This window comes from Alternaria ethzedia, assembly GCF_023757985.1.
Source record: "Alternaria ethzedia strain BMP 0044 chromosome Unknown scaffold_29, whole genome shotgun sequence".
Classification (NCBI taxonomy): domain Eukaryota; kingdom Fungi; phylum Ascomycota; class Dothideomycetes; order Pleosporales; family Pleosporaceae; genus Alternaria; species Alternaria ethzedia.
The window spans coordinates 91,296-104,781 of NW_026056222.1; the positions used below are offsets into that span (position 1 = coordinate 91,296).

Consider the following 13,486-nt stretch of genomic DNA (forward strand, 5'->3'; position numbering starts at 1 on the left):
TACCCGAGTTGCAGAGCGTAGAATGCGTGAAAGTGAGTTGGAGGGGTGGTGGGGTACGCGTGGGGAGCTACGTCGCGTAGACACGTGTGTGCTCCACCCAATGGCCAGCTGCAAGTGACATGCTTGGTTATGATGGCATACGCTCTAGACCTCCATGTGGTTTTGCCGTAGCACGTCAAAAGCTTGGAAATGTCGTGATATCGTCCGGGCATGTACAGGCGCACACTTTGACCATTGCAGTGCAGATAACAACAGTTTGTATTAATACAAGACGCGAGATGAATAACCGCTATCGCTATCAGAACCAATCGTGACTATGCTACATGCCAAAGAAAACGCCGAACCACCCAACAGTCATCCTGTGGTCTTATCTCAGAGCTTAATCGTGCTTCGCGCCTCCAAAGTTGCCGTTACCCATGCCGCCCAGTAAGCCATCTTTCTCTCCCAGCTGGAAGTACGCGCCGGTATTTCCAAACCTTCTCTTCCGCCTGCTGTTGCCGAATAGTGTCGCGGCAGTGAAGAAACCGACGAACATGCCGAGCGAGATGAAGGGATGGTTGTTGATAAAGTGACGAGTGGAGAGGTACATGCCAGTAATGCGACCAGTGGTAGATTTGGCGGCAATCTTGGGCGGGTTCGAGGTAACCATCTTGATAGTTTCCAGGATTGCGGCGCGAGAGAGGCGGATAGGTTCGCCGGATACGGTGCTATCCCAGTAGCGACGGTTCTATACGTGTTAGCAAGATACGTGTGAGCGAACCCGAGTGACTTACATCTTCATCATTGATGATGACGCTCTCGCCGTCCTTGACATCGACACCGTATGTGGTCCGGATCCAGCGTTCCCAGAAGATACCGTCAACCCATGCGAATGCGACTTGAGTGCGCTGGATATCATCCATGTTGATTCGGATGGATTTCGCATCTCTGAGTGCTCGCTGGTTATCCTTGTCCTCGGCTTCTTCAATGCGCAGTTGCTTCGCGTCGCGAAGCTCCTGTCGCTCAAGCTGGTAGGCAGTGTCCTGCTTGTCAATCCACTCAAGAGCCGCGCTCTTCAACTCACGCTTAGAGAGGATGAACTCGTCGGAACGGTCGCGGTTCAGTATACCAAGAACAACAAACTTGCCATCCATGATCTCGCGGGCATTGGTAGATGTCATCTCTGGGACGATGGGCAACCAAACAGATTTCATCCAGGTGAGGACCTTCTTGACGTCGCGCATTTCGAATGGTGTCCTGGGTGGGTAGTACGTAGGCTTTCCGTCTCTTGAGACCATTAATCTTGGCCAAGTGGAAATCTTGAAGCGGTCAAAGAGCTCCTTGTCATTTGTCTTGACCAACTTTGCGCGGCCTACAAGGCTGAGAGGAAGCCGCTCGAGTGCCTGAAAGTCTTCCGAGGTGGTTGCGTGGTCGTAGAAATAGGTGAAGATGACTTCTTCCGTCTCCTCCATCTTCTTGAACTCTTCAGCGTTCACATCAGGCACGCCAGAACCGATCGCCGAGGCCTTCTCCGCGTAGTCAAGCAGATCACCAAGTCCACGGAGACCTCCATACTCAATGCGCTCGCCACCTTGAAAGAAGAGCATAGTCGGGTAGCCTCGAACACGGGCCTCCTTGCACAACTTCCTCTCCACATCGCAGTCAACCTCACCAATGTTGAGCTTGCCCTTCATCTGTCGCGCAAGGTTCGCCCATGTCGGCGCAAGAGCCTGGCAGTGGTGGCACCATGGCGCGTAGAACTTGACAAACCAGGGATCGCGTGTATTTGTAACGAGCTTCTCGAACGTCTCGGCGGTAAGGTGCTCGACGATGCCGGACGGGTTCGCATTCGAGGTGGGCTCAATCTTTGCAGGCGCAGCCTTGGTCGTTTGCGAAGCTGAAGGTGTGGCGCCGGCGGCTAGGTTGGTGGCTGGGCTCGCTGCCTTCTTGTCTTGGGCTTCCGACTTCTTCTCTTCCTTGACAGCCTCCTCCGTTTCCGGGCCAGTTTCTACAGATGTTGCGCCAACTTTGGGGAGCTTGGGACCTCCCTCCTTGCGTGTACCCGGTCGGAGAGTCTCCAGAAGTCGCTCTACCCAGGAACTCATGCCCTTCATGTCCTTGGAGCCTGTCTCTCTTTCCATCTCTTTGCCGTCCTGAAAGTAGATCATGGACGGATAGCTCTGGATGTTGTGCTTCTTGCAGATATCGGCGTATGCGACGCAGTCGACCTTGGCAAACTTGAAGTCATAGTATCGGGTGAAGGAGTTCAGGGAATCGCCCTCGGGTTCGTCTTTTGAGAGAAAGGGTTTCGAGGTGTAGTAGAATTCGTAGATGGTCTGGTAGGTGGGCTTGAAGTGCATGCAATGGCTGCAGTAGGGCGAGAAGAACTCTACTATCCTGCAGAATGTCAGTATACCGTGAATTATCTACAGCTGTCTCCATACCAGTTGCCTTTGCTGATCTCGGTGTCTATGGTGGCAGGCCCAAGTTCTATCATGGGCGGCACTGTCTCGCCGTTGAATATTGTGTCTGGCGTCTTGTCGTCCCAGTCATCCTTCTTGGCGGTCGCCTGGGCACTCGACGTGTCGGCCGCAAGTGTGGAAGCAAACGTCGCCAGCGACAGGAGGGAATATAATATGGAGCGCATCGCGGCGATGGCTGAGGGGCGGGCTGCTCGTGTGAGGCAGCGGTCCGCACGCGAGGGGACAAGGAAGTTGTTGCGTATCGGGGGCGCGATTGGTAGAGATTGTAGGAATTACAGCGAGCCTGTGTATCACGCAGGCGTGGCGGAGGGGACGTCGCGCGTGAATGAGGGTAATCGTGTCTCCAGGGCGCATTGTCCCTGAGCCATGGGACGCTTACTAGCCAGGGCCCGCCGCTCCGGCTGCATATCGCTTGGCGGGCGCATCTTCGTCCTGACGGCATCACCACTGCGAAGCACCAATTGCGCCCCCGCCCCACCTCGCACACTCCCGCCAACATGAGGGCAGCTGCACGTCTCCTCGCCAGCGTCAAGCCCGGCCAGTTCCTCGAGGCCGGCACACCCACGGGTCTCACAGGCCTGCTCACCCACCCGTCGCCGCGCTCCACCCTCCTCTACCACTACCACTCCACCCTCGACAAGCTGAAGAAGATTCCCGAATCCTCCGTATACCGCCAATCGACCGAGGCCCTCACTAAGCACCGCCTAGCCGTCATCGAGCAGGCTACGCCAGCAGGATGGGATGAGTGGCAGCAAAAGGTCGCGCAGCAAGTCAGCCAGGACCCGACAAGATATCAGGCCATCGACACAACAGGCGGACAGACCATTATACTCCCAACCCAGCACGAGGTCGATGAGCGGTCAAAGGCTGCTGAGTGGGACGGTGAGGCCGTCGAGACCTTCCCCGAGGGCATTCGGTCCTCGAAAGAGCGCTTGCCCCATGCCAAGAAGATGAAGGGCGATGTCAACTACACGCCCGAGCGGGCAGTCGCCGATGTCAAGTTCGACCCTGAGCCGCAATACACTGCCGAAGCGTATGTCATACATGAGCCGTAGTCAATAATGTATCCGTGGCTAACATGTACAGCATCTCGGAACTTGAGAGCAGAATTGGCGCAGGATTGATTGAAGAAGTCATCCAGGTTGCTGAGGGCGAACATAAGCTTGTGGACGTCATGGTCGAGGCCAAGGTGTAAGTAGACTTCTTCCTGACTACTCATACCACAGCTAACCCGCCACAGTTGGGAGCCACTCGAGGAGCCGGCGCCAGAAGGCCAATGGTCTTACTTCGAGCGTATGACACACACAAAGACCCAGAAGCCATAGAGCCGCGTGTTTCGACCAAGGACATAGATAGTAGAAGAAGAAACATCACATTTTGTAGATGAAGTTACAACCACCTTCTACACGAGACATGTACATGTGTTTCCGCCCGTGACCCATGCTTTCAATCAAGCCCCGTCTCCCTCTCCATCCGCTTTCTCCTTCAAAGCCTCTGTCCTCAATTGGTTTCGTTTCACCAAAATCCTCAAAGTGTTCTGCTTTTCGATGTCCGCCATCTGCTCCCAATTTGCGATGCGCGACAATGTGCCATCCTTGTTCACTACCAGAGGGCCCAGATGATCCAGCTTGACCGCTTGCCCACCGACGTTGATCTGCGTGGTACCCTCATCAGCCGTAGGTGCCGGAAGAGGTAGTGGGGTTTTGTTGGATTCTTGCGACGTCTGATCCTGAGGATCCTGTGGAGTAGGGGGATTTGCTGAGTTGGTGGAGTCTGACATCGCGCGTACTTGTAGGTGGGGAACGTGGATGCAGTAGTTTTGTGGACGGCGGAACGCAGTTGTGTGGGCACGTAAAGCTTGTGCTAGAGCTCTTGTTGTTCTCATGGAGTGTTTTGATCTTCGGGAGACAAAGTCGAGAGTGCGTTTATTAGTACAGCCGTTGGGTGTTGCGATGATTGGAGAAGCTACATTCGTCAATTCTAGAAACCTCTAAACATTGAAAAATAATCACGTATTGCACACATCACTGGAAATCACATGAAAACACCATGAGAATATAGTGTAAGTTATCGAGTATCATAACACACCCATACAAACATGATCGCAACCTCCGAAGTGCCAGTTTCCCGTTGTCTGGATTTTCACGTATTTCGCATGCCCGGGCAGGAAGACCTCTGCAACGCACTTTTGCGGTGCGGCTCACCACAACATTTATGGCTCGTAGTAGCCGGCTCACTACTACAGCTACAGGAAGCAATGCGACGAACTTCAAGTCGCACACTGCAGCAAAGACAATTGTCGGCATCTTGCTACAGACGGCTACACAAGGTGAGCCAGCCGGCCAACTTCATCAAGGCGCACAAAACCTGTGACATTAGATTGGACACAATCGGATCGATGGCACACATTGTCCAGAATTTTCGAGCGATACAAACGAGCAAGATGCAGGCCACCACTGCGTATATGTATGCTCAAGCCTACCTAGGTTGTCGCATCCTACCATGCCTGCCTACTAGAGCAAGCGCCACCAAGCATGTACGTCTCCGCAATCGATCCAGTTTTTTCGATATCAGCTGTACCTAAATACATATGTATCCCTATATCCCAACCTTACATTCTTTTGTTCGATGAAATGTTGAGCATCGAGTGCACCAAAGGTGGTACCTGGGTACCGTGGCGCTCCACAGCAAGGCAGGCAATGCCTCTGGTACACAAGGGCCTGCAACGTGACCATCAGGATTCAGGAATTTCTCCTACCACGCCCAAACTCCGAAGCACATCAAATTATGGCTCTGAGAGCCATGTTTCTCAAATCGCTCATGCACGGTAATGATGAGAGAAAGAGATGGGATCAGTACCTAGATACCGCCACTGGAGTCGCGCCTACCAAACTCACAATGTCTGCAATTACAGCATTGCCGTAGCGCCAGCAGACATACCACGATGATTACAACGCTGTGTTTCAGTGGGCATCCTCGCCTTGTTGCGAACCAGCCTGCGCCTTGCTCCTGGCTTCGCATCGAGTCATATGCGCGTCGAAGCCAAGCGCAGCTACGCTTCGGAACTGCACTTCCGCCTACGCAAAGTCGGCGGACAGTCCCAAGTTCATCCGGTCAAGGACCCTGGTTCCATGACTTGTATGATACGCTATCTTGACGTCGGAAGCCTGTCCCAGCGCCTCACCGGTCTTTCTCTCGGCGGCGTGACCTCACAAGACAGGAGGTTGAAACTCATCGAGTGCATGACGGTCAAGCCACGGCGGGTCAGAGCCTGCTGCACGACATAGACATCCCGCCTGTATGTCGCTGGTCTTGCCGTCTTGGGAATCACTGCAGCGCGTCAAGCGGACAGCCCACTTTGATGCCCACCTTCGGGTATCATCCACACCCAGATTCGGGAGCGCAACCGCAAGTGGGACTGGAGCTTATTCCAACTTCCACGATGCAGAGCGTGTGGGCAGTGTGCGCATTCCAGGAGCATTGCGCGTTCAGGGAGCGCAGATGCGGCCACCTAGCACGCCTAGGGGTGCCGTCGAAACCCTGAGAGCGATTGAGCGCACGGTGTCGCATCGGATGGCATGGCGCAAGCTGCAAGAATTGCTGGCATGCCGGGAGTTTGATACACAAGAGCGATGTGGGATAGCGCACAACACGTGGGGGGGGTTGGCTCATCTGCATCTAACGGCACTCTGGCAAGCCACGACGCCCGTCTAAGCTCAACTACAAAGCATCGCGCCATCGGTCTCTGTGACAGCATGCCGCTTGCCGAGGAAAATTTCTCTTCCATCACCTTGCACTCTAAAGCCTCGGCAAATTCTTCCGCAAAAGGTTGCGTTGTACTTTGCCAAGCATGCAACGTCAAGATCGGATGCTCTCAAGCGACGGTCACGGCAAGACTTTGTGCACACAATCTCTTGACAACATATTGCGCGTTCGAAAAGAGGCAGACAGATGCAGGATATGCACGGCAGCACAAGAGCGGACTAGGGCAGAGGGTGCGCAGTTATGAAGGAGTTGAGCTGGCAGGCATTGGATGCGTGTCACTTTTGGTGCTGTAATCGAGTCAGCAGCAGCACGCGGTATGCCGCATTGAGCGTCCTTCACCGTCAGCTTCGAGGCCGAGCGGCATCGTGATAGAAGACGCTAGCGGCGTTCCAAGTCGCGATACGTAAGCTGAGTGGACGAGAGGCATTCAACAATATTCGCCTTGGGCGATCGCGGCCAACAAGACGTCGCGCATTGCTGTCGTCTCTGGAGCTGCAGCGTGTGTTGTTTCGATTTGAATGCCCGGCGCCTCGACCTTCCAGCGCATCCATTCCGCAGAGCTGTTTCAAGACGTGAGGTTTCATTCGAGGGTCGCACAGCCGAAGGATCTGGCGAGCCGAAGATTTGGCGGACGCCGTTGCAATCTGCCGTCAAGGGATCCCAGCTGCGCGCTAGCTGCTTGCGGGTAGCCATACGTCACGCTCACGAAACTTTTCACCTCACGCTCGGCGCCTGCCAACGGCCACTGGCCCAGCGCTCCCGCCAGCGACGGCTCGGAGAGAGCTGAGAGACATGGAGCAGAGGGTTGCGACCACGGGACGCGCTGGCAGAGCTGCGCGGAAACATTTCTGGGGCTTGGAGCTCGTCGGGTGCGCTTGGTTTCATGGACGGATATAACACCCCAGCAAGCCACAGCCGCCAACGCGACGTGAAGCTCGGCCTTTGTCGGGTCGATGCTCGGATGAGTTGCTTGCTCGCGCTCGCTGGCCTTACCGATCCGGTGGCTCTGACAAGTCACGCAGACTAAGGCGCGCCGACAGTACGTACGAGCAACTGGGAGGTACCATGGGAATGGGGGTTCTGGAAAGTGAAACCGCCCAAGACGGTGCGGGCGATGGTGGAATGAGGCTCTTGCCCTTATCGATTGCCGCGCCGTGGCGTGGTTGAAACTCCTGGGCCATGGTAATGGACGAGGTCGGGGGACATACGGGAGGGCTATGATACGCATCGATACACGCACCCAGCTTCGGAGGTGGGCACGACTCAAGGGCCCCGGCCAGCGCGTAGACTAGGAATCTAAGGCATCTGTGCATGTGCATGCAATTGGGTCCTGGCCCGTTAGCCCACGAACGGCTGTCGTCATTGGTAATAGTTTTTTCCAACGGGCGGCGCATACGCGCTCCAATGCAGTGCACACAATACGAACATCTCACGTATGCGAAAAGTCATCAGTCTCGGTCATCACGTGCCGCGTCCGAGTCCCTAGTCCCTAGGCGTAGTCGGGGTCTCGAGATGGTCCTGCATCTCTCCCACTGTCCTCACCTACTATTCCCGCCCTAAGTCTGTAACGTCGCTGCACAGGCACCCCGACGCGCTTGCCGCGACAGACCTTGTTCAGAAATCTCTTGCGCGTCCGACGCCTCCCCTGCCTCCTCACAGTATCTGCCACCCACATTATTCTTGACAAGCCATATCTGCTCGCTATCAACGTCCGGCAAGCTCCGGCATTCAGCAGCGCGGAAACAGGAATTACGCGGTGCGGAAGACGGGCACTTCTCGCAGCAGAACTCGCATATTTTTTTCGCCGACCGCTATCTCTACCCCGAGCCACCTTCTCCCCTCCCCCAAAGCTCCCCAACAGCCCTCACTCCTGTCGTGGGTCTACCGTACCTGTCTCGTGCTTACAGCTCTCCACTTGGTCTATCCGCAATCAATCGGCTGAGGCTGAAGGGTGTGTGGGCCGCCGATCTGCAGCAGGTCCCTTGTCCCTTCGCGTGAATTGCCGCGCGAGCCAGGCAAACCACCGACGCAACTTTCTTGCTAGTCCAGCTACGAGAAACCCATCGTCGCCGGTAAACTCTTCCATTCCACATCGCCGCCCCTCTTACCCATCACCTCGTCGTCTCACCCACTGCGGGCTCCCCAATTCCACCTCACCCGTGGAGTACCCGCCGACGCGTATCGACTGGCCATCTCAGTCCCCCACACGGCTCCACCTGTAAAGCTTCTTCGTGGCCCATCGTTCCTCCATCCCGACGTCCGTCTAACGGCCCTCGTGGTGTGCTTAGCCAGCCTTGCACACGTTACTCCGCCCTAAGCTCCGTCGAATGGTCCCTTCACGACTAACAATTGGTCGCGCCTTTCCCATCACTTCACTCACCCTCGACCCACCAATAACTTCACTATGGATTCCACAGACCGCTTCCGTCAGCCTGGCCTCAATAGCTACCCATCAATAGGCCAGCAGCAGTACAATGGCAACAACAACCAGCTGCCCACCCTGCCGCCTCTACAGAGCGCCAGCCAGTACGCGCCCATGTACAGCCACAATAGCAACCCTCACACGCCCCAGCCGCCGCACACGCCTGTGACCTCGGCCGCCAATGGCAGTTCTACCATGCCTCCGCTGCAGCACCCGCCGCTGCGACCCCTCCAGCCCACGCCGAGTTCGTACATGCCCATGTCGTCGGCTTATTCGCAGGCGCCTATGCTGTCCACAGCATCTGCGCATACCAACGGCCACCAGCTCGGCGGCCCTCCTGGCATGGGACTGGGACACACGTCCATGTACGCCCACCCTCCCGTACTCCCCAACCAGGAGCCCGAACCCGTTCACGTCGTCGGTCAGCAAGGTCGTCGCGGAGTCTTGCCCACGCACCCCGGTAGGCCCGCACCCGCTGCAGGCAAGACTCCCACAACTGCCACCAAGAATGCCGAGGGCAAATACGAGTGTCCTCACTGCAACAAGACGTACCTGCACCTGAAGCATCTCAAGCGTCATCTGTTGCGCCGTAAGTTTAGCCTCCACATAACCGCGCTCCGCTTCTAACATTACACAGACACCGGCGAGCGGCCCTACCAATGCCATCTCTGCAAGGACACTTTTAGCAGAAGCGACATCCTGAAGCGTCACTTCCAAAAGTGCTCAATACGAAGGGGTAACCCAACCGGCGCGAACCACCTCCAGCACGCGCAACAACATCTGCAGAAGAACAGGCAGCCCAGCGGCGCGGACCAGAACTCGTACCTCAACCACATTGGCGCGAATTCCATGTCTTACGCAGATGCTGGTGGCTACACCATGGGCTTGCCTCAGATGCCGGCGATGGGCGGCAATGGCTTCAACGACAGCCTACCTTCGCTTGCCAACCATCACCAGTCCATGTCGGCGCGCACATCTCGCTCTAACAGCTTGATGCGCCCCAGCAGTGGAGTAGAGGACAGCGCGCATCGTAGGAGCATGTCGGCCATGGACTTCGCGAACAACAGGATGAACTTCAACGACTACCGGCCCGACGGTCTCGCCAATGGCTACGCGCAACAGCAGCAGCAACAGCAGACTCAGCCTGCAGCCAACGGATCCGACCCCAACTCCCATTACAACAACTATGACCACGCCTCCACCAACGGTTCGATGGCACAGAATGGCATGACCGTTAAGAGTGAGGCCGCGGACCCAGCTTCGTACGGAGGAGCATCGACCCTGCCCAACGTGGACGGCATGACCAACGGCCAGGATGGCTCACTTTGGCGAAACGGATCGTTCAACGGCGATATGAATAATTCCAGTACGGCAGGTGGCCCAACCTTTCAAAAATCGGCCCAGTTCTGACCGGAACTTTTAGACCTCAGATGATACACCACATGATACTTTGTTTGGACTATACTCGCATGTTCCCAGTTTGGCCGACTCTTCCCCGATGCTTGACAACTGGTTTATTGGCCAATCCACGTCTGATCCTCTGCACAACCTGGCACAATCGCTTTTCAACTTTTGCTTTCCGAATGCGTCTTTACTTTCAAATCAACAATCAGACGAGGCGTACGCTCACGAAAGGCTGAAGACTATCTTGACTGGAGACAACGTAAAGGATTTCCTACACCAATACAGACACTATCAATCACACTGGCCTTTGATACACGTTGCAACATTTGATCCGTTTTCCGCCAACCCTGGGCTTGTTCTGGCGATGTGCTGTGTTGGCGCCGTGTATTCTGATCGAATGCGCCCTTCGGATGTCCGATGGCTGATGGATCGTGTGCGAGAGAGCATGCTGAAATCTAGTCATGTTCACGAACTGGCGCAGGCGCACCAGATGGCTGATTTGAACCATCAGCTGACTGCGACTACCGAGGAGATACAAGCACTAGTCCTCCTTCACTCTCAGTTCCTATGGCACGGGTCCCAGCAACAACGTCAACAAGTGCGAGATGAGGTGCGGACAGTGGTCAACATTACACGTTGTGCGGCACTATTCCAACCTCTTCCTCAGGACAATCCGAATGCGAGCGCGTTGCACCAATCTGGACCAATAACAGGTGCAGAGGTGGACTTGTGGAACTGGAACTCTTGGATTGAGAATGAAAAGCGAACTCGATTGGCGGCATACATTTATCTTATCGATGCTTCTTCCACCATATTCTTCAACACACAGCCCAGGTTCGACGCCAAGAGCATCACAGTCCCTCTGCCGGCCGATGATGCAGCCTGGGAAGCGAAGACTTCTGAAGAATGCGCCAGTGCTCTGGGTCTGAGAGGATCGTCAGCGCAGATGAGCAACGAATCGGGAAGCAGACGCGCAAAACAACTAGCCTTGTGCGAGGCGTTGTGTGTACTCAACGGAGCCTGTCCAGGAAAATTTCCTGAGCGGGCTACTAATGTCTTTGGAAAATTCAGTAAGTTTTCTCTGTCTGCGGTCAACTACAGCCCTCTAACGTCGTCTCCAGTTCTCATTCACGCGATTCATGCGCAAATCTACAACATCCAGCATCAGCTGCTTCAGCGAGTGTCTTCAAGCGGTACAAGCACACCCCGATCGCAAGGCGATAGTCCTGCCACACCACCAAATGGCGTCAATGAGCAAATCCAAAATAAGCTCCGTTCGACGGTCGGCGCGCTTTCGCTATGGAAGGCTTGCTGGGACAAGGACCTTGCTATCCAGTTCACACAGAACCAGCGTCGACGTGGATTCTGCCGAGACGGCATCCACTTTTACTTCCTAGCTCAAGCGTTCTTGCGGCAGTCTCGACCAGACGACTGGGCCGCTCCTGCGGATGTTCGGTGCCGGCATGTGTTCAATCTCCTGAAACAGATCAGACATTACGTTGCATCAGACTCCGCCCAGAAAGGCATCGAGATCGGCTCCATGGTTGCTATCGCTGACGACTACGCCATCGCCGACTTGACGCTAAACATGAAACGTCTTTTCACGCCTCTCGACGAAATCTGAGCGCCACCACTTTTGCTCATTCCTACTCCATTGCCAGAAACGGTCCTCAAGCATCATCAGGATCAATCCAAACTCCATGTACATGCGACAGTACAGCTCCACAACAAAGTATCATCACTTTATCATCGAGATCTACATCACTCTACCATCGAAACCATTAGACTCATTAAAATTTCAGCAAACTCGCCCAGCACGAGTCGAACTCAGCTGGGCGATGCATTCTCATCGGAGTTCCCGGAGCCAGCCTTGCGGCCAACCGGCATGCAAGGCGTCACGAATCACACACGGCGGTATTCACGATTTCTTTTCCCATCATCAAAAAAAGCATTAGACACATCACCTCACCAATTGCATCTGCCAGGGGCAACGGACCATTCATCAATTACGCACGGCGGCAGTACAAGGCAGAATTTCATGGGATTATCGGCTGAACTTCCTCCGGGAAGTGCAACGCAGATTAGACTGTGCGGGTTATGTTTGGCTTCAGTGTATATGTTTACTTGCTTTTTGGACCACACTCGGTTCACTGCGTCATTCACTGCATTTCAAGGTGTTATCATTCTCCGGAGAAGCATAGATTTAGAAAACAGGGTGTGTATGTGTACCCAAAGCTGCCTGTATGCAGAAAAGTCGTCAATGAAATACGTTTGCTCCACATTGGGTCGTGCCGTACACGTGCATTTGGTGTGAAGGAAAAGTGGGTTGGTCTCAAACTGACATGCTGACCTAGTTAGGTATCCACCGAACTACCCTCGCTCCTGCTGCCTGTCTGTCAGCGTGGCGTGGGTCGGCCCTTCCTGCACGCGTGCCTCGGAATGTGCTCCGCTGCAAGCCAGGGAATGCATACGCTATACTGATATCATCCGGTTAGAACTTAGTACGATGGGACCTGGGGAGACCCTTTCGAAACGTTCACGTGCCGCCCATCAACTCTTCTCATCTTACCCCGGCGTGCGACTTCAGCAACGTGCGCAACGAGAGGAGCCTTATGACTTTGTCGCGTGCGGCAATCAAAAAGCTGGATTACTCAACCACGATCAGCTCATGGCGCATGCGCAATGAAGCAGCGGATGCAGGCCAACTTCCTCTTCTTGCACTTCGTCGGCGGCGTGCAGCATTGATGTCGCATGATCAGAAGTCAAGGTAGTATGTTTACTGGGACATTTGGACTGACCCAGAAGCCGATAAAGGGTTACCTGTTGGCAGTCGACCGTCCTAAGGTTGTTTGCCACACGATGCTGGTAGACTGAGAATCTCTACCCGCGATGTCGAGGCTGGAGGATACAGCTTCTTCGTACTGGGGGCCAGCCTTGGTCTACTGGTACATCCGGCGCTTACATGTCGATTAGCCTACATTGGACTACAGACGAAGATACACGATCTCATGTATCTGTAGCAGACTGACGCAATGTATTCGTCGTACATCTGCAGGTGTTTATTGCCGGGAGAAGTCAGCTATCCAATTGGATTCGTATGATAAGAGTCACGTGGACTTGCGCCTATCGGGAGGATGAGCTGTAATAGAGAGGCAGCTTTGCTTTTCTGCTGCAACGTACTCTCGACAGCCTTCTTCTTCATGGTTGTTCTCAAGCTGAAAACACTTCAGGAATCCTTCCAAACATATCGACGCAACTGCGCGGTTTGAGCGACGCATCCACTACTGTCTAACTTCACGCGCTTTCTTCCGCTGTCTGAGGTTCCATCTCATCGGCTATGGACAAATCTTCCGCACTAGACGAGCGCCACGATTCTGAAGATGAAGCAAATACTCCCAGCAAATACACCACTCTCTGCGATCGATGTCTGGCC

At 54.7% G+C, this 13,486-nt stretch overlaps 5 protein-coding genes across 5 annotated transcripts; 3 read left to right on the top strand and 2 right to left on the bottom strand.

Moving 5' to 3' along the window:
- Positions 1-379: 379 nt before the first annotated feature.
- J4E87_008774 (uncharacterized protein) lies at positions 380-2,626 on the bottom strand (the record flags this gene model as incomplete). Its single annotated transcript, XM_049380358.1, has 3 exons — positions 380-727; positions 774-2,376; positions 2,424-2,626. 3 exons carry the CDS (start codon positions 2,624-2,626, stop codon positions 380-382), a joined length of 2,154 nt encoding a protein of 717 aa, XP_049229855.1.
- Positions 2,627-2,959: 333 nt separating this feature from the next.
- Positions 2,960-3,787, top strand: J4E87_008775 (uncharacterized protein; the record flags this gene model as incomplete). Its single annotated transcript, XM_049380359.1, has 3 exons — positions 2,960-3,495; positions 3,549-3,653; positions 3,703-3,787. The coding sequence occupies 3 exons, from the start codon at positions 2,960-2,962 to the stop codon at positions 3,785-3,787; spliced, it is 726 nt and encodes a 241-aa protein (XP_049229856.1).
- Positions 3,788-3,912: 125 nt separating this feature from the next.
- On the bottom strand, positions 3,913-4,242 carry J4E87_008776 (uncharacterized protein; the record flags this gene model as incomplete). The annotated part of the gene is made up of 1 exon (XM_049380360.1): positions 3,913-4,242. The coding sequence occupies one exon, from the start codon at positions 4,240-4,242 to the stop codon at positions 3,913-3,915; it is 330 nt and encodes a 109-aa protein (XP_049229857.1).
- A 4,389-nt stretch (positions 4,243-8,631) lies between these two features.
- J4E87_008777 (uncharacterized protein) lies at positions 8,632-10,059 on the top strand (the record flags this gene model as incomplete). The annotated part of the gene is made up of 2 exons (XM_049380361.1): positions 8,632-9,238; positions 9,287-10,059. The coding sequence occupies 2 exons, from the start codon at positions 8,632-8,634 to the stop codon at positions 10,057-10,059; spliced, it is 1,380 nt and encodes a 459-aa protein (XP_049229858.1).
- Positions 10,060-10,543: 484 nt separating this feature from the next.
- J4E87_008778 (uncharacterized protein) lies at positions 10,544-11,677 on the top strand (the record flags this gene model as incomplete). The annotated part of the gene is made up of 2 exons (XM_049380362.1): positions 10,544-11,123; positions 11,175-11,677. The coding sequence occupies 2 exons, from the start codon at positions 10,544-10,546 to the stop codon at positions 11,675-11,677; spliced, it is 1,083 nt and encodes a 360-aa protein (XP_049229859.1).
- Between the last annotated feature and the right edge of the window lie 1,809 nt (positions 11,678-13,486).